Consider the following 22,985-nt stretch of genomic DNA (forward strand, 5'->3'; position numbering starts at 1 on the left):
CCCCCTGGTGCATGAATCTGTGCACCAGGCCTCTAGTATTGTAATAATTATGTATGGTGTCAGGTGAGTACTGGAAATATCAGGGGGAACACTTTCTAAAGTATGATTGTCTATTGGTTAGTGGTTCTCAACCTTCCTAATGCCGCAACCCTTTAATACAGTTCCTCATGTTGTGGTGACCCCCAACCATGAAATTATTTTCGTTGCTACTTCATAACTGTAATTTTGCTACTGTTATGAATCGTAATGTAAATATCTGATATGCTATGTGTGTTTTCCGATGGTCGAGACCCACAGGTTGAGAACCGCTGGATGGTGTACACCTGAAACTAATACAAAATAATACTGAATGTAAACTGTAATTGAAAAAAAAAAATTTTAAGAAAATCTGGCTCATAATTTGATCATAAAAAATTGAGGGCAGAGCCCTAGGTCTCCTATTCTAAATTCGGGGTTCTGAAAGAGAAAGGGTGGAAATGTGAGACCTATCATTGGGACATTTAGATAGAGTTACTTGAATCTCATACTCCTTTAAATCCTACAGATGGGTGGAAGCATTCCACTTTCCCTTGGCAGACAAGAGCAGAGGCCCACTGCCTGACTACCATGAAAAGGTTCTGTGATAGATTTAGCACTTGGCTACAAATTCTTTCTCTCTGATTCTGCATCCTTGAGATGTGACTTGGTATCTCCTCCAAAAAGGTAAAATTTGCAACCCTAGAATATGGATTGGCCTTACATCTTCCTTTTGCCAATAGGGTAACAGCAAATTTAACACAAGCAAGGTTTTGAAAAGTGTTTGTTTTCTTGCTGTTCTTGGAACAGTGGTGACATGTGGACATGCTTTGGCCAGCCTGTCCTATGATGAAAGGCATGTGATCCTGTATGACTCCCATTGTTTCAGTTTAAAAGCAGCCAGGCTCCAGGAGCACCGTCACCCAGTCGATGGACTGCTGACTGCAAACACATCAGTGAGCCTCCAAAGCCACTAAGAGAATTACCCAGCTGAGCTGGATCTAAACAGCTAACCCATGGAAAAGAAAACTAAGTAAATGGTGGTATTTTCTAAACACTAATTTTGGAGTTGTTCTGGAGCATTTGATAAATGAAAAAGTTCTCCCCTGAGGTGGATGATGTGCAAGGTGATGTTTGCCTTCTTAAAATGCCTGCCTCCCTCCCTCATTTCTCTAGATTCATAACTTGAAACAGATTTCAGCATAGTCCCAACAGGGGACAACAGTCCTGGCTATATGAATAGTTACCTGATTCATCAAAAGGGGGGCAGATTTGGCTTAGACATCCCACTAATAACTGGCTGAATGAATACAAGTGGAGGTGGATCCTCAGGGTGCTGGACAAGGAAGTTATAGAACATAAGGCTCATAAGGCTAGATAGAGTACACTTGTTTGATGTGGGAGACTTCTCATATGAGGAACACCTAGAACGAGTTCTTCTACACAGCTGGGGTCATTGACAGGCTTGGAAATAATGGCAGCCTACAATAAATGAAATGCAGATGCTAGAACCCCTTGGCAAAGTATTGAAGAAGAGGTCAGAATCTTAGGTACATGGCCCTATGAGAATGCATTTATTATGGGAGACCAGAGAATCCATCAGCTACTGTGTTCCCCAAGAAGGGACAGAAGATACTCCCTTCACTAAAGCAATAAAGAATTCAGTGATTCTGAGGACATCAGAATCACTGAAAAGTTGACTGATAATCTCTTCCCTAGGACAGACTGATAGGAAATGCTAAAATGGAGCTTGGCTCTTTGGTGTCAACGGGAATAAAATTTCCTGAGGCATCAGAGGCCTAGGAGGCAGCACTTAACCATCAAGGTATGTGACTGAAAATGGCAAAATACCAAAATGTGCAACAAGGCCAGATCTCCTATAGAGATCTGTTGTATTGGCTAATACACTGTGGTATTTCTAAGACTGAGGTAGAGGAAAAGCCAATGAGGGCATTGCTTTAATTATATAATTTAAAAAAAATTAAAAATAGTACGTGGCAAGCTGATGGTAGCTTTTGTAAAAAAAAAAAAAATCATGATCCATCACCCAGTTTTAAACTTGAATCAAAGTTTAAGGGTGCAGCAAGCCATCATACAATGGAACTATAGGGTGTCCCCAAGAAATGTATACACACACTTTAAATAATTGTAAAGGCAGTGTTTACTAAAAGGCATTTCATTTTCAAAATTGAGCTATCAGCTGTTACAATGTGTATACATTTTTTTTGAAACATCTTGTATTTGGGATTAGCCTCAAGCAGATCCAGAGAGCACCGGTGATAGGGATGATCAGCCCAGATCCCCATGTCCTTTACCTTGGTTTCAGTTTCCTTTCACTCAGCTCACAGCACTGGCCTGTTAGAGTGGAAAACACTTCAACCTGGTTCATGGATAAAATCATGACTCAAGAGCGAAAGTGGAATGGACAGATACTGTCAAGAATGTGTACCGCAATATACAACCCCACCCAGGAGTGACTCTAAAGAACAGCAGTGAAGAGAAATCCTTCCAGAGGGCAGGACAGTATGCAATCTATCTGCTTATCTGTTTTGAATGGGAGTAGAAGCACAAAGATAAGGATATAAATAGACTCTTTGGCAGTGACAAATGCCTCACTCTGATATTATTGTTAATATAATTTAAAATAATGCATAATAGTGAAATAAATGTTATTCAGAGGTAGAAAGTGTATAGCAAGTCCCAAGGATTTTTCTGGACAGAGAATTACAGCAGACAAAGAATTAAAAACTGAACTAGGTGTAAAAGGATTAAGCCAGGATTGAGTATTTAGGAACTTCTCAGTGCTCTATGCCCTGCCCCACTCCTCCCTCCCCCCAGTGATTTTTATCTTACTAATTGTTACTAGGGTAAACCATTCACCAGATATTTTCACACCTTATTTCATCTGTCCTTTTGCTGCCAGGAAGAAAATCCTACAACAGTATTCTCAAACCTGGTTGCACTAGAGTTACCAGTTTTATCATTTTGTTTTTATGAAAGACACTAGGATCTCTTTTCTAGAGAGTTCCGAAGCCCTAGGAAATACTAATCTGCAGCCAGAATTCAAAAGCATTGACAATAGAGAGAGAGAGAGCCACAAAGAACAGAATTGACCAAGAGACTTTATGGAAACTGAACTGGTAAAGAAAGGCAAGATCCACCTGTAGAGAGATAACCACTGCAAACATTTCCAAAGTTGGACTGCAATGGCTCCAAGAACAAGCATGACCCTCTGTAACTAGCCTGTCCCTATGGAATCTTTCTTCATTAATTCAAATGAGCTCACAGGTTAAACTTCAACAAGATGTCACCTCATGGGTAAAACTGTACCTGACACATTTTTTTCTTCCTTTTGTGCTCCAACACTAGTTATGGAAACTATCATCATCTGAGTTAATTAACAATAAACAGAACATGTTCCTACCATGTATAAACATGGACAGTATCTTACTCATTTGAACATTTTGTCAATAGTGTATAGTACCTGGCACATGGTAGGCATCAACATATACATATTAGCTTTAATATAAATAATCCTCTTAGTACAAACATTAGCATTGAGCAGCAGGATACGCAAGCATGTAAGAGTGTGGACTCCAGAGTCAGACAAGAAACACATTTCAACTTTCCCTTCCTACTTATAGCATAGTTTCCCCATCTGTAAAATAGTTACCCCATAGTACCATATCCAAGATGATTATAATTAGGGAACTACTAGTAAATGGCATAATACATTTAGAGAGATAAGAAAGTGGAACAAAGTAAATATTAAGCTTTATGGAGAAATCATCATGATTGGACATATACTGTCATTAATTGCAACTATAAGTGCAACTACATAGCACATGGGGAGGTAGATTCAGTATCCCCTCTGCCTGACACAGTATCTGGCAAATGAGAGAGATTAATAAATGTTGATTTGCATGTTAAAAAATTCACACTTTAATTAAGACAGTAAATAAATGAAGTTTTAATTGATCTTTACTCCCATCTAGCTGAGATCACCATTCAAACCAAGGAAATACTGACAACATTTATCATAGTATATGTCCTTTATGAAATATGCTGACTACATACATTGTAGTATTTGGAGGGTTTAAGTGATTTCTAGATCACTTTTCTCTAAAAGCTAAGTAAATGTGATAGAGGATCATATTTCTTCACAAGCTCTGGATTTCTTCAGAGTGTAATGTCAAAATACGGATACAAGATTAGAGTCCCTGGGAAGACAGTTGTGAATTCCAAAAAGCCTTCTCAGTGCAGTCTTCATGTCATTGTTCCTGAGGCTGTAAATGAAGGGGTTGAGCATGGGAGTCACCACTGTGTAAAATACAGCTGCAACCTTGTCCTTCCCCCCTGAGTGTGATGAAGGGGGGCACAGATAGACACCGATTGCTGTACCATAGAACAAGAAGACCACAGTGAGGTGGGACCCACAAGTGGAGAAGGCCTTTTGCCTGCCAGAGGCAGATGGGACCCTGAGGATAGAGGAGATGATGTGTGCATATGACAGGATAATCAGGAAGAGAGGGCCAGTAAGTATCATGGAGGCCACAATGAACAAGGCTACCTGGTTGGTGCTGGTGTCTGAGCAAGAGAGCTGCAGCAGAGGGACCATGTCACAGTAGAAGTGATGGATGGTGTTGCCTGCACAGAAAGAAAGCCTAGCCATGAGCAGGGTGTGTAAGAGGGCAGCGAGGATGGTGAGAACCCAGCATGCTATGAGAAAAAGCACGCACACAAGAGGACTCATGAGTGTGGAGTAGTGCAGAGGCTTGCAGATGGCCACATAGCGATCATAAGCCATCACCCCCAAGAGGAAGTCATCCAGTGCCCCGAATATCATGAAAAACTGCATCTGGGTCAAACAACCCCCATATGATATGGTCTGACTCTGTGTCTGGATGTTCACCAGCATCTTGGGGATCGTGGTGGAAGAAAAGCAGGCATCGGCAAATGAGAGGTTGGCCAGGAAGAAGTACATGGGGGTATGAAGGTGAGGGTCAAAGCTGATGGCCAGGATGATGAGCAGGTTCCCCAAAACAGTGACCAGGTACATGCCCAGGAAGATGCCAAACAGGAGAGGCTGCTGCGCTGGGCTCTCAGAGAGACCCAAGAGGAGGAATTCAGTGACACTGGACTGGTTAATTGTGTCCATGCCACCACTCTTTCTAGGAAGAGAAAAGAGATACAGGAAACTTGCACAAAAAGTAACACTTGTGGTCCTCAATGATAGAGTTATATTTTATTCATATTAGACTATAAAGATCCCTAGACCTTCCCTCATGGATCTCCCATAATTCTTCCCTACTCTTCAGTTTAGCTGGTAAGAGAGAGCAAGTAGGCAGAGAGATTAAAACACAAAAGCAAAGTGGTAGGTATTGGATGGGGATATGAGTTCCAAGTTACTTCCATGCATGCTATATAGCACATGGGCATTAAGAGCTGCCATTTGCTGAACCGAAAGCACTATACATTGCAGCATCTAACCAAATGCTCTGTGTAGTGCATGCTTTTGTTATCTGACATCACAGAGAGTTACACAAGGCTCAAAGATATTCAGTCACTCTCACAAAGTCACAAAGAGAAAATACAGCATTTCCCACGTCCTTAAACACCCTGCATCACGGCCACCTCTGAGCTGAACCTCTTCCTCTGCAGGAGGCAGACCTAGGTGACTGGGTTCCCACTGCTCCCCTCAGGATGTCTGGGAGAGTGCACAGGGATGCTGACTGTGATCGTTGTGGGTCTCTGAGGGAAAACACAGCCCTGCCTGCCCCTTTCTTGCAGCACTCACCATATTGCTGTGGCCCAAACAGGATGCACCCACAAAGGAGCCCACACTGTTCCTGGGTTCCCCCTTTGGTCTCAGAGGACCATGCTTCAAGCACGCAGGGCTCTTCGTAGCCTATAGCAGTTGAGAAGGTTGAAAGGACCCGGCGAGGCTGGTTTCACTGAGCCAGCTGGAGAGCAGCAACCCTGACTGCAGTGATGGGTGTTAGACATCCTTTGTGCACCTTGTCACGGGAGTATTTCTAGGTTCAGGGCCTCTGGAGTATGATTCCCCTGGCTGATCCTCAGAGACAAACATGAAGTAATTGCTTTAGCCTCATACTCTGGCTCCCTAAGCCAGGCTCACCCAGGAGCATGGGAGGAGTGCAGAGCATACTGGGGAGATTTGCATTTGATCAATTTTGTGCCCAGGGATGATTGTGTCTTTGATCTCAGGGCAGTAGTTGCTCTGGGGTATCTCCTCGGAAAGCTGGAAATGAGGGCAGAAGGAGGTCAGGACAGGAGGTAGAACAGCAAACTTTGACTCCAAACCTGGCCAAAAGGTTTTCTGGCCCCGCTACCTTGAGGGAGAGGGTGTTGTTTGACTTCTCTGAGCCTCTAGATTTCAGATTGGTTCATAGGTCGACACTCAGCCACTGAGCCACACCAGCTGGGCTTTCTTTCTTTCTTTTTTAAAATCTGAATCTAAGGATATTTTTGCCATAGATTTTCTGACAGAGTGGAAGAGGGCAGAAGGGGGCAGAGAGAGAGAGAAACATCAACATGAGAGAGACACATTGTTTGGTTGTCTTCTGTAAACACCCCACCTGGGGCGGGGGATCAAATCCACAACCAAAGTATGTGCCCTTGACCAGGAATCAAACAAGACACTCTAACCACTGAGAAAAACTGCCCAGCTAGTGTGGCTCACTGGCTGAGTGTCGACCTATGAACCGGGAGGTCATGGTTCGATTCCCAGTCAGGGCACATGCCCAGATTATGGGCTCGATCCCCAGTAGGGGGTGGGCAGGAGGCAGCCAATCAATTATTCTCTCTCTTCATCAATGTTTCTGTCTTCCTCTCTCTCTCCCTCTCTCTCTCCCTCTCCCTTCCTCTCTAAAATCAATAAAAATATGTGTTTTTTAAAGAATAAAAATGGGTAGACTCTTTCTATAAAGGATGTGTAGGAATGACCAATAAGCACATGAAAATGTGCTCACCATCATTAGGAGTTGGGGAAGTGTTCATTAAAACCACAAGATAATGCTCCATGTGCTCTAGAATGACAAAAAATATATAATTTTTAACTCTAAGATTTCTATTGTGAGAGAAGATTTTGTTTTCTGATTTATTTACTTGAGAAAACCAAAGTCCAGAGAGGATAAGCGAACCTCATAAAGTCACAGAGCAGTCATTTAGAGTTTGAGGATTGGGACTGGGCAGGAACCAAGCTTTTCCCACAATGAATCCTTTAGAGACTAGTATTCCCAGATGTCTCTGAAACCTCCCTCACAGAGCTCTGGGGATTGTGCTAGAAGCTGCATGTTTTCCTGGGATCCTAGCTAGGCTGGCTGACTCAGGATCTAGGATGCCCTTCTCTCATTTCTTCTTCCTTAGAGTAGATGAGGCTTCCATATGCCAGGGGTCCCTTCTGCCTAAAATATAGGGGAAGATGCTATCTTTCCATTTGCTCATCAAATATGATTTCGTCAGTCTTGACAAGTGAGAAGTGCGAACAGAATAATCAAACATCTACCTTAACATGAAGAAATAAGCAGCTCTTCTTGGCCCAGCTCAGGACTGATAGTAAGTCATTGCCACGTGTCAAGAGAAGCAGAATGGTCTTCTGTAAATTGTTTCGGGAATCCTGTTTTTGGTAACAGGTCTAATGTTGGACAGATTGCAGCAGCTCTTTGAGGTCTGTTTACTCGTTCATAAAATAAGACAGTTGCATTAGATGGCTTGATGTCCCTTTAAGTTCCTAAAGGGTGGGGTGGTTAGATAGATTTGGCTATTGCCCAGATTATTCATTTAACCCTTTAGTCCCTGAAACCACAGTTTCCTAAAATTTTCATATACACCTGAGAGGGGCTTGATGTGTGAATGGAGCATATCAGATCATGTTGGCTGTTTTCAAATATATAAAAGCAAGAGAATTGGTGAATATTTCTCAGCATTGGGAAGGGGCACATGAAGATATGCTCACATTAAATCTAAATTCCAAGCATTAATTTCTTGTGCATCTTTTTAAATTAAAACAAAACAATATTTAATTCAAATGTAAGATATAAACAAACCATGAATTCAGTACTTGTGAAAATATACAATTGATTACTAATTCAACATCCACAATACATTTTTTAAAATATGTTTTTTATTTATTTCAGAGAGAGGAAGGGAGAGGGACAGAGAGATAGAAACATCAATGCTGAGAGAGAATAATTGATCAGCTGCCCCTTGCACACCCCCTACTGGGAATAGAGCCCGAAACCTGGGCATGTGCCTTGACTGGGAATCAAACTGTGATCAGAAGATCAGGAGAACGTTCATGGGTCAACATTCAAACACTGTGCCACACCGGCTGGGGCATTTTTTCATTTTTACAAACAATTTTGAAAACCTCCTATGTACCAGAACATATGCTAAGCAACCGAAGATCTTCATTAAGAGTCATCTGTTTTATTAACTATCTCTGTAAGTAAAAGGCAATGCTGGTAGCTAAACAATAACACCATACAGTTTCACTGTGGCTTAAAATGTCATTTTACATCTACCCATCCATTAATTTATTCAATAGAAGATCACCAAGTACTAAGAAGAAACAAGATGAATAAAAATGAGTCCCTGGCACTGAGGACCACACAGTCTAATGGAGATAAGCAATTATAAGGCAATATATCAGGTGTTCTACCAGAGACCCATATACAGGACTGGGAAGCACAGAAGATAAAGCAATGAACTCCAACATCCCCAGGTGTTAACACCTGCCTGAGCTCTTGCCAGGTGGAGAAGAGGAGGAGACATTCAGGGAGGTGGAATAGCTAAGTAGCAAAGGCATGCAGGAAAAACACGACGAGTGGTTTGAGGACTGTGAGTGATTCGTGGGCAAGAATGTGGAGTGGCATGGCATGCGGGGGAAGTGTCATTGGACTGACAGATGGGGAGGGGATCGTGAAGGGCTGGTTATGTCATGATAAGAAATAGCACTGACATTTTCCTGATGTGAGGCAATAAGGAACCTCACAACAGCCTATGACATGGACTCAGTTATCCCTCTTCACAGGGAGGGAAAATACAGTTCAGAGAAGCTAAATGAATTATTCAATGCATATTATTAGTTTGGATATAGAAGGTGAGTCAAAATTTTTCTTCTTTACTCTATGCACCTAAGTATTCTCCTAGGAACACATAAATGAGTCTAAGGCAGAGGCTTTAAGTGTATAGATACCGTGAGAGTTCCATTTTGAAATTTCCATTTCCTATGCTCCCCATGTGATTGTGACACACTCCTCCAGCTTGGACCCTTGGCCAGGGTGTTAGACCATTTGTCATAATAATCAAATTTAAACCAAAAGACATATTGTTTTCCCAAAAGTTAATTGTTTTACATTTTATTAGTTTATATGCCCAGAATGTCAGAAGAATCAGATTAATTCATTTTGTACATTTTCACTTGGAATTAGTGTAACTGTTTATAATGGGTGATATGCTTCTAGTGAATAATAAGATTCCTGAAGTTTAAGTTACCCTTGAGCAAGAAAAGTGAAAACTGGAATAAAATGTTCATTTATTTCCAATTCTCACTATAAAGGTGTTACAGTTGGATGCAAATAAAAGAATATATCACTGTATTTCCTGCTATTTGCTAATCTCCTAAGTCTAGATCCAGTTGCATTTGGGGACAGAGGAGAGAGAGTCACCAGAAAGGAAAGAGTCTGAGCCACTCATGTAAAAATCATGGTTTGAGGCCTTAAGCTTTACAAGTACAGAAACTGGATCTTATCCAAACATTGGGCAGAATGGACTGATTTACATCAATTCACACTCACATAAGATTGATGCATAAGCCAATATTACAAAATATCCTCATTTGCCATGAACTGGAACGGCCCAATTGAATGAATATTTCAATTCTCTAGGTGATGGATATGTTAATTAACTTGATTGCAGTTATCATTTCACAATGTAGCTGTAATTATGCACTAAACATATTAAAACATCACATTGTACCCCTTATTTTATGTAATTTTTATTTGTCAGCTATAGCTCGATAAAGTTGGAATGAATGAATTTGCTGATGTTGCATTTTCTCCTTATTGAACATACGCAGGAAGCGGAGCTAGAGTTAGAATGTGGTTTGGTGAACACTGAAAAGCAGCATAGCAGATCAGAGAACTTAGGCTTTTGATTCCGACAATTTAACTTCAGTTCCTAAATGTGTGGCTTTTTGAAGTTTCTTAACCCTTCAGAAGCTCAGTTTCTTAATAAAGATCATCACAGCAACTCTGCACAGAGTTATCACTTAAGAGAATCTAGTGGCCAGCACATGGCTAGTGCTCAGCAAGTGTTATTATTATTATTATTATTACTCTGACTTTTTCATTAACTCAGAGCAATGGATATGGATTGGTTAAACCTAATATCCAATATTTAGTTATGAGATTCCTGATGTATCTGCAATATGATTGCTATGGAAAATAAAGATATCTGAGTCTCAGGTAAAAACATCCTCTTCTCTGAACAGGGCTGGAAACAAACAGGTAGTTTGGGGGACGAACTAAGGATTTGACACCTTCTGTTTAGCTTTGCAATATATCAATCTAGTATCTAAATATAAGAAAGTCCTGTGAGAGCAAAGGAGTCAGAAGCTGGAATATACTGTCTGTTAGATTTTTAAATACGGATGAAGAGGTTCAAAGTGGGTGGAAAAGCCGGATGAGTGAGAATATCAATGTTGTCAGAGAAAAAGCACAATAATTCCCAGCCTTGTCAGAGTGAAGGGAAGCAATATTTCATGCACTTCCTACAGCCTTTTCTTTGGAAAAGTTGGGAAGATTTGAAAGGGCCTGCATGGACTGGCCTATGATGACAAATTCCTGCTCCCTCACTTGTTCTTTCCTTCACACAGGGTCAGAGGCGTTTGATTTTTGTTCTCCTACTCACTTGTCAGAGCTGCCTTTCAGAGAGTACACCCTGGTCAATTTGACAGAACTCCCCCAACCTCCAAGCCTTCTGGATGGTCACTTGGATTAATTCAATGAATCAATCGCATCCTTCATACTTTTAAAAGAATTTTTTCATTACAAAGATAATACGTTCTGTTAAAACTGAGTTATGAAGAAGGTGGCACCCACAACCTTCTGACTTATACTCACTTCTCAGAAGAAAATACTATTGACCTCTACACGGTGTTTATTTCAGTGTCCTTACTCATATACCAACATTTATGTTTTAATTTTACAAAAATAAAATTATAAATATACATACTGTTCTGAAATTTCACTTTTTTAAAAAGCATTTTAAATAAATTATCAGGTTATTTTATTTATAATTATATATGATCAATTAATTAATTATAATTAATCAAAATGCTATTTACTTAATGACATAATTATTCAGGGAAGTTGTAATCATCCAGTGTGCTGATAGGATGGGTGCCGTCCAGAGCACCTTCCATACTCCCTGCCATGTTTCATGGGAACAGCTGGAATCATTTGAAGGAGCCTTGGATATCTGGTCAAGTGCTGACACCAATCTATAACTTTACAAATCATCTGATCCAAACGGTCTTTCCTAATGTGCATAGTTATAAATTCGAGCTCTCCCAAACAGAATTGTCTAAAACACAAAACTTTTGTAGAGGCTCAAAAATTTTTAACACAGCTTTATTTTACTTTTTGCTACTTATACTTAATACAATTTATTTCATACAGAATTCCAGACATGGAAAGAAGAAACCAGACCAGCATCCATGAGTTTCTTCTCATGGGCCTCTCTGAGAAGCCAGAGCAGCAGCCTCTCCTGTTTGGGCTCTTCCTGGGCATGTACCTGGTCACTGTGCTGGGCAACCTGCTCATCATCCTGGCCATCAGCTCTGACGTGCACCTCCACACCCCCATGTACATCTTCCTGGCCAACTTGTCCTTCTCTGACATTGGTTTCATCTCTACAATAATTCCCAAAATGCTAGGTAATATTGGCTCAGGGAATAAGCTGATTTCTTATGGTGAGTGCCTTACACAACTCTATTTCTTTGGCCTATTTGCAGATCTAGACAACTTTCTCCTGGCTGTGATGGCATTTGATCGCTATGTGGCCATCAGCCACCCCCTCCATTATGCCATGACCATGAACTCCCAATGTTGTGTCCTTTTGGTGGCTGGGTCATGGGTGGTCACTATCCTCCATGCCCTAGTGCATACCCTCCTAGTGACCAGGCTTTCTTTCTGTGGCCCCAATATTATCCCCCATTTCTTCTGTGATCTGGTCCCCCTCCTGAAGTTGGCTTGTTCCAGTACTTATGTCAATAGCCTGATGCTCATCTTTGTAGCAGGAACACTGTTAATTGGACCCTTTGTCTGCATCCTTACATCTTACTTTTACATTGCATTGGCTATTCTAAGAATTGACTCCCCAAAGGGTAAGCAAAAGGCCTTCTCCAACTGCAGCTCCCACCTGTCTGTGGTCTCTCTATTTTATAGTACAGCTATTGGGGTCTATTTATGTCCTCCATCATCCACCTCAGGTGGAAAGAACAGAGTCTTCTCAGTGATGTACACAGTGGTCACCCCCATGCTGAACCCTTTCATCTACAGCCTGAGAAACAAGGATATGAAGGGGGCTCTAGGAAAGCTTCTCAGAAGAAAAATACTCTAACACTCTTTCCAGGACCAAGACTCAGAACTGAGAGTTGAAAATTGACCTCCGGAGAGCCCAACAACTGTAACTTCTCTAAACCTGAGACTCCTGTTTTTCTCGTGTTTATATTTCACAGTGCAGACTGACATCTGAGGACAAGGAGAGGATCTGTGACAGCAGTAACCTCCAACCATCTCTGTGAAGTGCCCATGCTTTGAGTAGTGTACTACCCACTCCCACAACAGTACTTGTCTATTTTTAATGGATGACTAACAAAAGTCCACAGGTGGGGGCTTGTAGACATATAAAATGAAAATAAAAGTCCAAATTTTTTGTTTAGCTCACGTAATAAAAGAACTATAGAAGATATATATCTCTAGCTCAAGAATATAAGATTCATTCTGTCTGGTAGAATGAAATACAAAGGAAATGACCAGATACTTTACATTTAAACAGTCAGTGTTCTAGAGAAGAATAAGAATGAAGTTTTCATTTAAATCCTGGGTTCCAGTGTTGGCTTTGCCATCAATGAACTGTGCGACTGCTAGATAATCACTTAATGTCTCCGAGCCTTGGTTTCCTCATTTATAAATTAAAGTAATTGGATTATGTTAGTCAACACCCCTACCCACATGTACCCTAGTTCTAATTATATTTAGTGTTTTAGTGACAAGAACTCAAGACTTAATGTCAGAAGTTACAAGTCACAACCGAAAGTCCACTGCTTTCATACTATGTAACTTGAGGAAAATTCTTTGTCTCAGTTCTGGTTTCTTTTTCTGTAAAACTGAAATAACTCCATCATTGGATTCCTCTAAGTAGTAAATAATATGTTAACTAACTTGGATCACAGTAAATGTTCAATAAACAACACTTAGGCTGTTTCCATATCTTGACTGTCATAAATAATGCTACAATGAACATGGGGGTAACTCATATATATGCTTACTGTGAGGATTAAAGGACATACAAGCATTTGAACACTTTAAACAGAATGCCTGACACATAGTGAACACTCAACATATGTGAGCTATTATTATTGCCAACTCTGTCCGTTCGATGATGTCGGTGTTCATACTAGTATGTGTTTCCGATTTTTGAGCACTGACTGATATGAAATATGATAAAGAAATGTCACACTGCCCTAGCCGGTTTGGCTCAGTGGATAGAGCGTTGGCCTGCGGACTGAAGGATCCCAGGTTCGATTCCAGTCAAGGGCATATGCCCAAGTTTCAGCTCAATCCCCTGTAGAGGGCGTGCAGGAGGCAGCCGATAATGATTCTCTCATCATTGATGTTCCTATCTCTCTCTCCCTCTCCCTTCCTCTCTAAAATCAATAAAAATATGTTACACTACTTTCTAGGGGAACTAATGATTTGTGTTCTCAGAATGAACAGAGCTTAAGTAAGAGAAAAAAATGTCCATCCATGCTGGATACTGAGAATACTAGTAGTTAGAGAATTATGAGTCAGATCAAGAAGGAAAGGCTAAGAGAATATCTCTTTACCACATTATAACCCTTATAAATCAACAAAAAACAACAACATAGCAACCACATAGAAAAAGTGAGCAAGGATGTAGCTGGAAAAGTCAGAGAAGAAATGCTAAAATGGTCAAAAAATTGCCCCCAGCAATTAGGAAAATAAAAAGTAAACCTCTTGTAGTTTATTTTTTTGTCATTAGGTTGGGAAACAGCAAAGAGTTTGTAAATGGTGCTGTCCGTTCATGTGGAAAGGACACTCTCATATGCCCTTAAAGCAGCAGTTCTCAACCTGTGAGTCGCGACCCCTTTGGGGGTCGAACGACCCTTTCACAGGGGTTGCCTAAGACCATCAGAAAACACATATATAATTACATATTGTTTTTGTGATTAATCACTATGCTTTAATTATGTTCAATTTGTAACAATGAAAATACATCCTGCATATCAGATATTTACATTACGATTCATAACAGTAGCAAAATTACAGTTATGAAGTAGCAACGAAAATAATTTTATGGTTGGGGGTCACCACAACATGAGGAACTGTATTAAAGGGTCACGGCATTAGCAAGGTTAAAGTCTGTAAAAATTGGTTTTACTTTTTTGAGGACAATCCAGTGACACTGATGAGATTTAAAATACACATATACTTCCATCTAGCATTTCCATTTCTATAAAAATATATGTACATGAAGAGCCTGTAAAAGAATATCCATGTAGTGTTTCTTTTGTAATAGCTCCCCCCAAAACAGAGATGAGTGGCATGAGTAGGGACATTTTATAACTTCTGGCACATCTAATAATCCACAAAATACTTTTAAAATAATGAGGTAGGCCTGATGGTGACATAGGAGGACTATGATATATTGATGAGATAAACAAAGAAAGCTCCAGAACAAATGAACTAATTTCTGTGGAAACAAAATTGTACATATACATATGTGTACAGGAAAATGTGTTAATTGGGTACATGTCAAACATTAACAGAGCCCTAGCCGGTTTGGCTCGGTGGATAGAGCATCGGCCTGTGGACTGAAGGGTCCCATGTTCGATTCCAGTCAAGGGCACATGCCCGGGTTGTGGGCTCGATCCCTAGTGTGGGGTGTGCAGGAGGCAGCCGATCAATGATTCTATTTTGTCACTGATGTTTCTCTCTCTCTCTCTCTCTCTCTCTCTCTCTCTCTCTCTCTCTCTCTTCCTTCCTCTCTGAAATCAATAAAAATATATTTTTTAAAAAAAACATTAACAGAGATCACCCCTGGAGAGGAATAGTAAAAGTGAGAAACAGACTCTCAGTTTTCAATACACATCCACAGCTAAATATTTTGAAAAACAAGAGTGTATCACTTAAAAGAAGGCTATATCTTTCAGGCCTCAGGCAGGGAGATACCCATCCATGTTTTGACCATATCAAAGTTTTCCTGGGCTTTCTTCTCAGTGCCACAGTTTGGAGCTCACATCAGAGAACCCCATGTCCAGGCTGGTCTCCCAGGTCCTGGCTGCTCTCCTGGGGTCAGCTGAGACGGTCACTAATACTAACCGTGGAAGCACTGCCCCATGGGCCCCACTCCCCAGAGAAGGCAGTGAGCTCGGCCAATGACACACTTGGGAAACTGTGCTGCGGGAAGCAGGGGATTCATGTAGAAACACATGCTCAGTCCTCCCAAGGCCTTTACCGGACACGCTTTCCTGCCCCTGACAAGCAGAAGCACCCCCAGGAATCTAGCCGTTCTGCCCTTCAACCCCTTTCCTGATACCTTTCTTTCTTCTGTGCTGGGCAACTTTCTCTGTCTTCTCCGAGTGGACTGCTCCGTGCTGCAGTCAAAACAAAACATGACGGCACGTGCTGCTGAAGGGAGGATGGACGTGCCGAGCCCAGCCCATTGCAGTCTAGTTGGGGATCTGCAGTAAGGTGAGTGCCTGCACTCAGGGCTGCACACCACACAGTGCTTTCTGAGCACCTTAGATTATTCCTACATAGACTCCTAGTAATTTCCAGAGGGAAGACCATCTTTCTCAAATATTGTGCATACTGTGAAGTTTGTCTCTGACTCCCTAAGTCATCTTCCTTTTTCTCTTCTTTCCCTTCACAGTGCCTCCTCCCTACACCATCCTCAGATATGCTGTGTGTTCATGGACTCTCTCCCTTCCCCTTACTAAAACTTAACCACAAAAAAGAATGAATAATTCAGTTAGTCAAGAGTGTTCCACTCAGGGACATTATCCTGATTCAAAGAGAAAATATCCGATGGAATTTCAGAAAGCATCAATCAGCTGGGGAGGTATTATGGGTAATCAGGGTTGGATGATGCAAAAATCGGCCCCTGGACACGGTTGTCCACTTTGTCTTCTCTTGATGATAGGCCCAGACTTTTCTTTCCACTTCTAGGGATTAATGATCAAACAGAGAAACTCAGAGAATAGACTGCTATCCAAGTGCCTCCTCTATTTACAAAGCTCACTTTGGAATGAAAGGCAGCTGTATTATCAGAAAGTCTCTGCATTAGACTATTGGAAGCTATGGGGACCTATCTGTGACAGAGAGCCCAAGCTCCTATAGAAATCTAATGCGAACAATTTCTCACTGCTTCATAAGACTTGTCAAAGGGCTTTTATGTCCATGGTCTCTTATGTTTTGTTTTGTTTTTTTAACAAAGACTGTGGATTGAAAACAAGTACTATTCTTCCCATTTCTCAGATGAGGAAACTGAGGGCCAAAATAGTAGTGATTTTAAGGTCTCAAAGAAAATTTTCATAGCAGATCTGAGACTAAAGCCCAAATCTTCTGATTCCTGGGTCAAGAGCCATTCTCACACACCACACTACTGCTGCTGCTTCCACATCCTTAGCTAAAGCAAGATTCTTCTCTAGTAGTTCCCCATTCTTGGCTCCCCACCCCCTTGCCACACACCACATTATTCTCCAGTTCCCATAGAGAGCTGATAGGCTGCAGTATGGGTCAAGCAGGATAATCTCTGCCGGCTATGAGGCAGACGAGGAGGACTCCAAGGTTCCAGGCAACTCACCCTCCAACCACTTCTGGGGCTCTCTCTAGCCTTCTGGGGAGCTTTGTCACAGGAGTTATATGGCATTGCCCCAGGTAGCAGCCATAGTCTGTTAACTGTCAAGCAAAGTTGAGTCTCTTTCTTAGGCCTCCCTAGAACTGAGAAGAGACATCCCATTTTTCCTGAACCAAGAGCAGGACAAGAATGAAACATGGGTGATATGGTAAATGGGTGAGGTGGGAAAGAGCATTGCTTCCAAGTTAGACAAATTCATGATGAACCTGGCTCTAATCCTGTGCTCTGTGACCTTTGGGGGGGGGGGGGGGGCATTAATTCATCCCCTGGTCCTTAATTTCATGATCTGAAAATGGGAATAATAATATCTACTTCCTAATTCTACAATAAGGATTAAACTAGAAAAACTATGATAGACACTTATCACAAGATAAGCCAAATGCACAAGGTAGTGGAGTGGAAAAGGAAAGTAGGAACTGCAATAGTTGGGGAAAGCTTAAAAGGTGGCATAGCCCAGTGGTTAAGAGCATGGAAATTGAGGTCAGATGGAACCGAACTTAAATTCCATTTCTACCATCTACTGACTCTGTGACTTTGAGCATGTTACAGAACCCCTCAGAGCTTCAATGTCCTCATCTATAAATTGAGAAAATAATACCTATATCACAGAATTGCTGTGATCATCAAGGGAAAACACATATATAAAGCTCTTAGAATAATTCCTGGTTTACATGAAGTGCTCAATAAATGTGGTTACAACTCTTTAGTTCTTATTCCTCATCATACCATAGTGAAATCAATTAAGGATAGCTCAATGGCATATTATGAATTTGTTCACTTTTATACTTGAACAAGCTAATGCTCACCCTCTTAAGCTGTAATATGGTGACATCCTTTAATTTGACATATAAAAGCAGACAGTCCAGGAGTGATGAATAAATCCATTTCCATAGGGAAGATGCTAAGTAAGCTAAAGGGGAGTGTGATGTAGCCAGACACACACAGTACTCAAGGCATTCAGACATAAGTGTAAAGGCCAGCCAGACCATTTATGCTGAATAAATCACTTCACCTCCCTATGCTTTGACTTCCTCACCCATGAAATAAGGATAAGTGATTGTTGCAGCTAGAAGTGCTGTAAGAGTTATATGAGACCATGCATCTGAAAGTGCCTTATACGGGGCAGATCTTAATTGTTTGCACTTTTTTCTTCCAACGACCTAATTGTGAAGGTTAAGTATTCTTGGGATAGCCATGGACATAGCTCACTTGTGGACTGCCAACTCTGATCTCCACCCAAAAAGCTATGATTTATGACCAGACCAAATCATCATGATTACCCTGTGATGAAAGAGCAGACTCACAGAATTTTGCTTAGTTCTGAGAGCCACATTTTATTTTATTTTTTATTTAATTCTTCATTGTTTAAAATATTACATATGTCTCCTTTTTCCCCCATTGACCTCTCCCCGGCCATTCCTACCCCCCTGCTCCAAGTACATACCCTCATCCCCCTACCCATGTGTCTATGGGTTCTGCTTATATGCATGCATACAAGTCCTTTGATTGATTTCTTACCCCACCCTTCCCCTGCCTTCCCTCTGAGGTTGGACGGGGTCTGTTCACTGCTTCTCTGTCTCTGGATCTATTTTTATTCATCAGTTTATGTTGTTCATTATATTCCACAAATGAGTGAGATCATGTGATATTTATCTTTCTCAAACTGGCTTATTTCGCTCAGCATAATGCTCTCCAGGTCCATCCATGCTCTTGCAAATAGTAAGACAATGACAAACTGGAGCAGTTTCACTGTAGAGAGGCCTGGGTGGCAAAACACTGTCCTCCCAGAAAAACCTGGAGACTCTGTGTAGAGAAGACTGAAAAATTGATAGGCATAGTTGCTGGCACTGAACAGTTGCCAAGGACCAGGTACTCTCATTTAATCCTCATAACAACTTTATGAGCAATGTGCTATCAAAATCCCCCCATTTTACAGATGAGAACACCTAGGCTCCTAGAGGGTAAGTGACTTCCTCAAGGTCATATGGCTGTTAAATGAAAGCATCGGGGTTCTAGCTCACTGCACAATGCTGCCTCTGTTGATTGATGTTTAGATTTAATGTTGAAAAATAATAGACTTGTTCTTTGAGATTCCAGGGGACCAAACGCTGTCCAAGTAATATGACAGTAACTAGTGTTACATATAATCAAAAATTATTTTTAATGATGTGCTGACAACTAGATTAGGTATTCAAATTTTTTGAAAGCAAGCAATTGGAAACCCCTCAATCTAAAAATATTTGTATTCTGTTCATTAAAGTAATTCATTTTCTTAATGGTTCTAATTGTCCCTTCATTTGGCTCCTTTGAGGTTTTTATATCCTGAGCCAATGCAAAAGACTTGGATGGATTAAAGTAGTCTTTCATTTGTTAAGTGGAAGACAGAATAATGCATAAGGTGACATCTTGAAGACAAAACGATTTAAGAAAAGAAAAATGCAAAAGCTGAGAATCTGGATATTGATTCTCCTGAAACCATGTCTGTGCACTCTGAGGAGTCGCTGGGCACCACTGGGGTATGCATTCCCCAAAATAGAAATTGCTGGACCAAATGACCTCTGAAATCCCTTTTAGCCAAAATGCCTATATATAGCCCGTCAACAGGTCTTATTACCATGGATGAGATGCCTTGGTTTTAATTTGAGGAGTTGTGTTATGCAGTGTCACTAGCATAGCCTCTGGAGCCAGATAAACAAAACTTTAAGTTCAGATTTTGCCCTTTTATGAGCTTAAACTTTCTATACCTCAGTTTTCTCATTTCTAATATTATAATAATAATAATAATAATAATAATTGCTTCCGTAGAGTTATTATAAAAATTAAATGTGATAATGTAGCAAAGTCCCTGGTTCAAGGTTAGTTCTCTGTGAATGTTAGCTATGGTGATAGTGACTATGTTAATTATAATGAAAAATCCATACCCCGTTATTTTGGAAAACAATTAAGCACTTGATCCTTTCATAAACACCATATGTAGTTTACATTGGAGCAAAAAAGTGATAGTAACTAAATGGCCTGCTCACATGTCCAAGTCTATAAAAATAACCCTTTTTGAAAAACAGTATAGAGGTTCCTCAAAAATAGTAAAAATAGAATCTCCATGTAATTCAACAATTCTACTTCTGGGTATTTATTTGAAGAAAACAAAAACACTAATTTGAAAAAATATATGCAACCCCATATTTACTGCAGCATTATTTACAATAGCTATGGCAGGGACACAACCTAACTGTCCATCGATGGATGAATGAACAAAGAAGATGTAATATAAATAAAGGAATATTATCCAGCCATAAAAAAAAAAAAAATGAAACCTTGCCATTTGCAACAATGTGTATGGACTTTGAGGGTACTATGCTAGGTGAAATAAGTCAGACAGAGAAAGACAAATGCCATATGATCTCATTAATATGTGGAATCTAAAGAAAAAACTCATAGATACAGAGAACGGATTTGTGGTTGCCAGAGGTGAAGGGTAGAGAAGGTAGGCAAAATAGATGAAAGGGATCCAAAAGTACAAACTTCCAGGTATAAAATAAATAAGTCATGGGGATACAATGGACATTATGGTACTCGAGTTAATAATACGATATTGGATATTGGAAAGTTGCTAACAGAGTAGATCTTAAAAGTCCTCATCACAAGAAAAAACAATTGTAATTAGTACACTAGCATGTGGATGCTAGCTAGATTTATCATGGTGATCATTCCACAATGTATAATAATACTGAATCATTATATTGTACACATGAAACTAGCATCATGTTATATGTCAATTATACCTCAATAAAAAACTAATAATAATCATTTTTGTTCTTATGGCAACAGATGGAAAATACCAACTGGACCAGTGTATCCCATTTTGTTCTCTTGGGCATTTCTGCCTACCCACAAGAACAGATCCCCCTCTTCCTTCTTTTTCTACTTATGTACGCAATCAACATTTCTGGCAACTTTGCCATCATCACACTGATTATCTCTACTCCACATCTCCACACCCCCATGTACATCTTCCTCAGTAACTTGGCCTTGACAGACATCTGCTTCACCTCCACCACAGTCCCCAAGATGCTGCAGAACATTTTCTCTCCTACAAAGACCATTTCCTACATGGGCTGCTTAGCCCAGACCTATTTCTTCATATGCTTTGCAGCCATGGAAAACTTCCTCCTGGCTATAATGGCCTATGACAGATACATCGCCATCTGCCACCCTTTCCGCTACCATATGATTCTGACCAGGATGCTGTGCTCACAGATGGTGGCCCTGTGCCATATCCTCTCCCATCTTCACGCCTTGTTGCACACCTTTCTCATGGGCCGATTGATCTTCTGCGCAGATAACAGGATACCTCACTTCTTCTGTGACCTCTACCCTCTGATGAAGTTATCCTGCTCCAGCACTCACCTCAACACCCTGATGATTCACACGGAAGGTGTTATTGTCATCAACGGAGCTCTGGCCTTCATCATTGCCTCCTATGCCTGCATCATCTCAGTGGTGCTCCGGAGTCCCTCAGACAAGGGCAAGTGGAGAGCCTTTTCTACCTGTGGGTCCCACCTCACTGTGGTGGCTATCTTCTATGGCACGCTCACATGGGTCTACTTCCAGCCTATTACCAGCTATTCAGTGGCCAAGGGTCGCATCCTGACAGTCATGCACACAGTGGTGACCCCCATGATGAACCCCTTCATTTACAGCCTGAGAAATGGGGATGTCAAGAGAGCCTACAGGAAATGGAGGAGCAGATCATGGATTTCTTTCTTTAGATGAAACCCCAAAACACTGTTCCAAATTTTATCTGTGATTCTGGGGAAACAGTTTTGACCCTCGCATATTTTTCTTTCAGAACTTCCTAGAAATATCTATATTAAATACATCTCACAGATTTTCTCTTTGGATATTGTCCTGAGATATCCCTTAAACCCAAAGCACATGAAACTATGTATTTAGTGTAAAACAATAGCATGGCTTTGGTTATAGTTGAGGTTGTTTTCTGGCCCTGTCATTAAACACCCAGGTTCTAATGCTCAGAGTTACTTAGATGCAAGGAACAGAAACCAATTCTCATTAATTCGTGAAGGTAATATGGTTATTGAAAATGTACATGAATTTTCCAAGAAGACTAAGCGACGAGGCTCAATAAAATAGAAAAGAAACACAGTCAAAATCATATCTCAGATTGGTCGGATGAGCTCAATGCTGTAATCACCACACTGTTCACTGCCGCTTGTATCCCCAACAACAATAGTTACCAGCAACAGTCACTGGGCATAGCCCTTGGAGGCCTGAAGACCGGATGCGACCACCTCCAGAAAGAACTGCCCAGTTCTTATTCTTTGCACCAACACGTCCAGATTCAAATAAGGTGGTACAGGTGAATGGCCAAGTCTTGGTCACTCGCCCATGTTCTAGTTCACAGGGAAGCTGGGAGAGCAACACGGCTGCTTTTATTCTCTATGATAGAATGAGGTTCTGTCTCTGACCAAGATAAATGAAATGGGGGAATTACTTCAATATAGGGAAAGGGACATAATGGCTAATGTCCATTGAATAAGGTCAGGAGTTACAGTTGCCTCTTTCAACCTGCAGACTTTAGACTGAGAAATAAATGTCTGTTGTTATAAATACAGAGGTTTTGGATTATTTCTTATTCAGTGCTTTGAAGAAAATCCCAAACACAATACAAGTATACTGTGAATTGCTATTCAGTCAATAAAAAGAATGAGGCAGATTAACTCCTGACCTTACTCTCATTTCATCAATAGTCTCTAGGT

General features: G+C 40.8%; 3 protein-coding genes across 3 annotated transcripts; 2 read left to right on the top strand and 1 right to left on the bottom strand.

The window, feature by feature from the left end:
- Nucleotides 1–4,207: 4,207 nt before the first annotated feature.
- On the bottom strand, nt 4,208–5,173 carry LOC139021017 (olfactory receptor 1N2-like). The gene has a single exon (XM_070431158.1). It carries the CDS (start codon nt 5,171–5,173, stop codon nt 4,208–4,210), a length of 966 nt encoding a protein of 321 aa, XP_070287259.1.
- Nucleotides 5,174–11,730: 6,557 nt separating this feature from the next.
- On the top strand, nt 11,731–12,663 carry LOC139020434 (olfactory receptor 1f45-like). Its single transcript, XM_070430076.1, has one exon. It carries the CDS (start codon nt 11,731–11,733, stop codon nt 12,661–12,663), a length of 933 nt encoding a protein of 310 aa, XP_070286177.1.
- Nucleotides 12,664–21,036: 8,373 nt separating this feature from the next.
- LOC139020435 (olfactory receptor 1Q1-like) lies at nt 21,037–21,981 on the top strand. Its single transcript, XM_070430077.1, has one exon. It carries the CDS (start codon nt 21,037–21,039, stop codon nt 21,979–21,981), a length of 945 nt encoding a protein of 314 aa, XP_070286178.1.
- Nucleotides 21,982–22,985: the final 1,004 nt, after the last annotated feature.

The sequence above is a fragment of the Myotis yumanensis genome, unplaced genomic scaffold, assembly GCF_028538775.1.
Source record: "Myotis yumanensis isolate MYYU_CA2020_CCGP unplaced genomic scaffold, mMyoYum1.0.hap1 SCAF_12, whole genome shotgun sequence".
Lineage (NCBI taxonomy): Eukaryota > Metazoa > Chordata > Mammalia > Chiroptera > Vespertilionidae > Myotis > Myotis yumanensis.

Excerpts from the sequence above, each read along its gene's own strand:
- LOC139020434 (XM_070430076.1), top strand. The coding sequence starts at position 11,731 with ATGGAAAGAAGAAACCAGACCAGCATCCATGAGTTTCTTCTCATGGGC.
- LOC139020435 (XM_070430077.1), top strand. The coding sequence starts at position 21,037 with ATGGAAAATACCAACTGGACCAGTGTATCCCATTTTGTTCTCTTGGGC.
- LOC139021017 (XM_070431158.1), bottom strand. The coding sequence starts at position 5,173 with ATGGACACAATTAACCAGTCCAGTGTCACTGAATTCCTCCTCTTGGGT.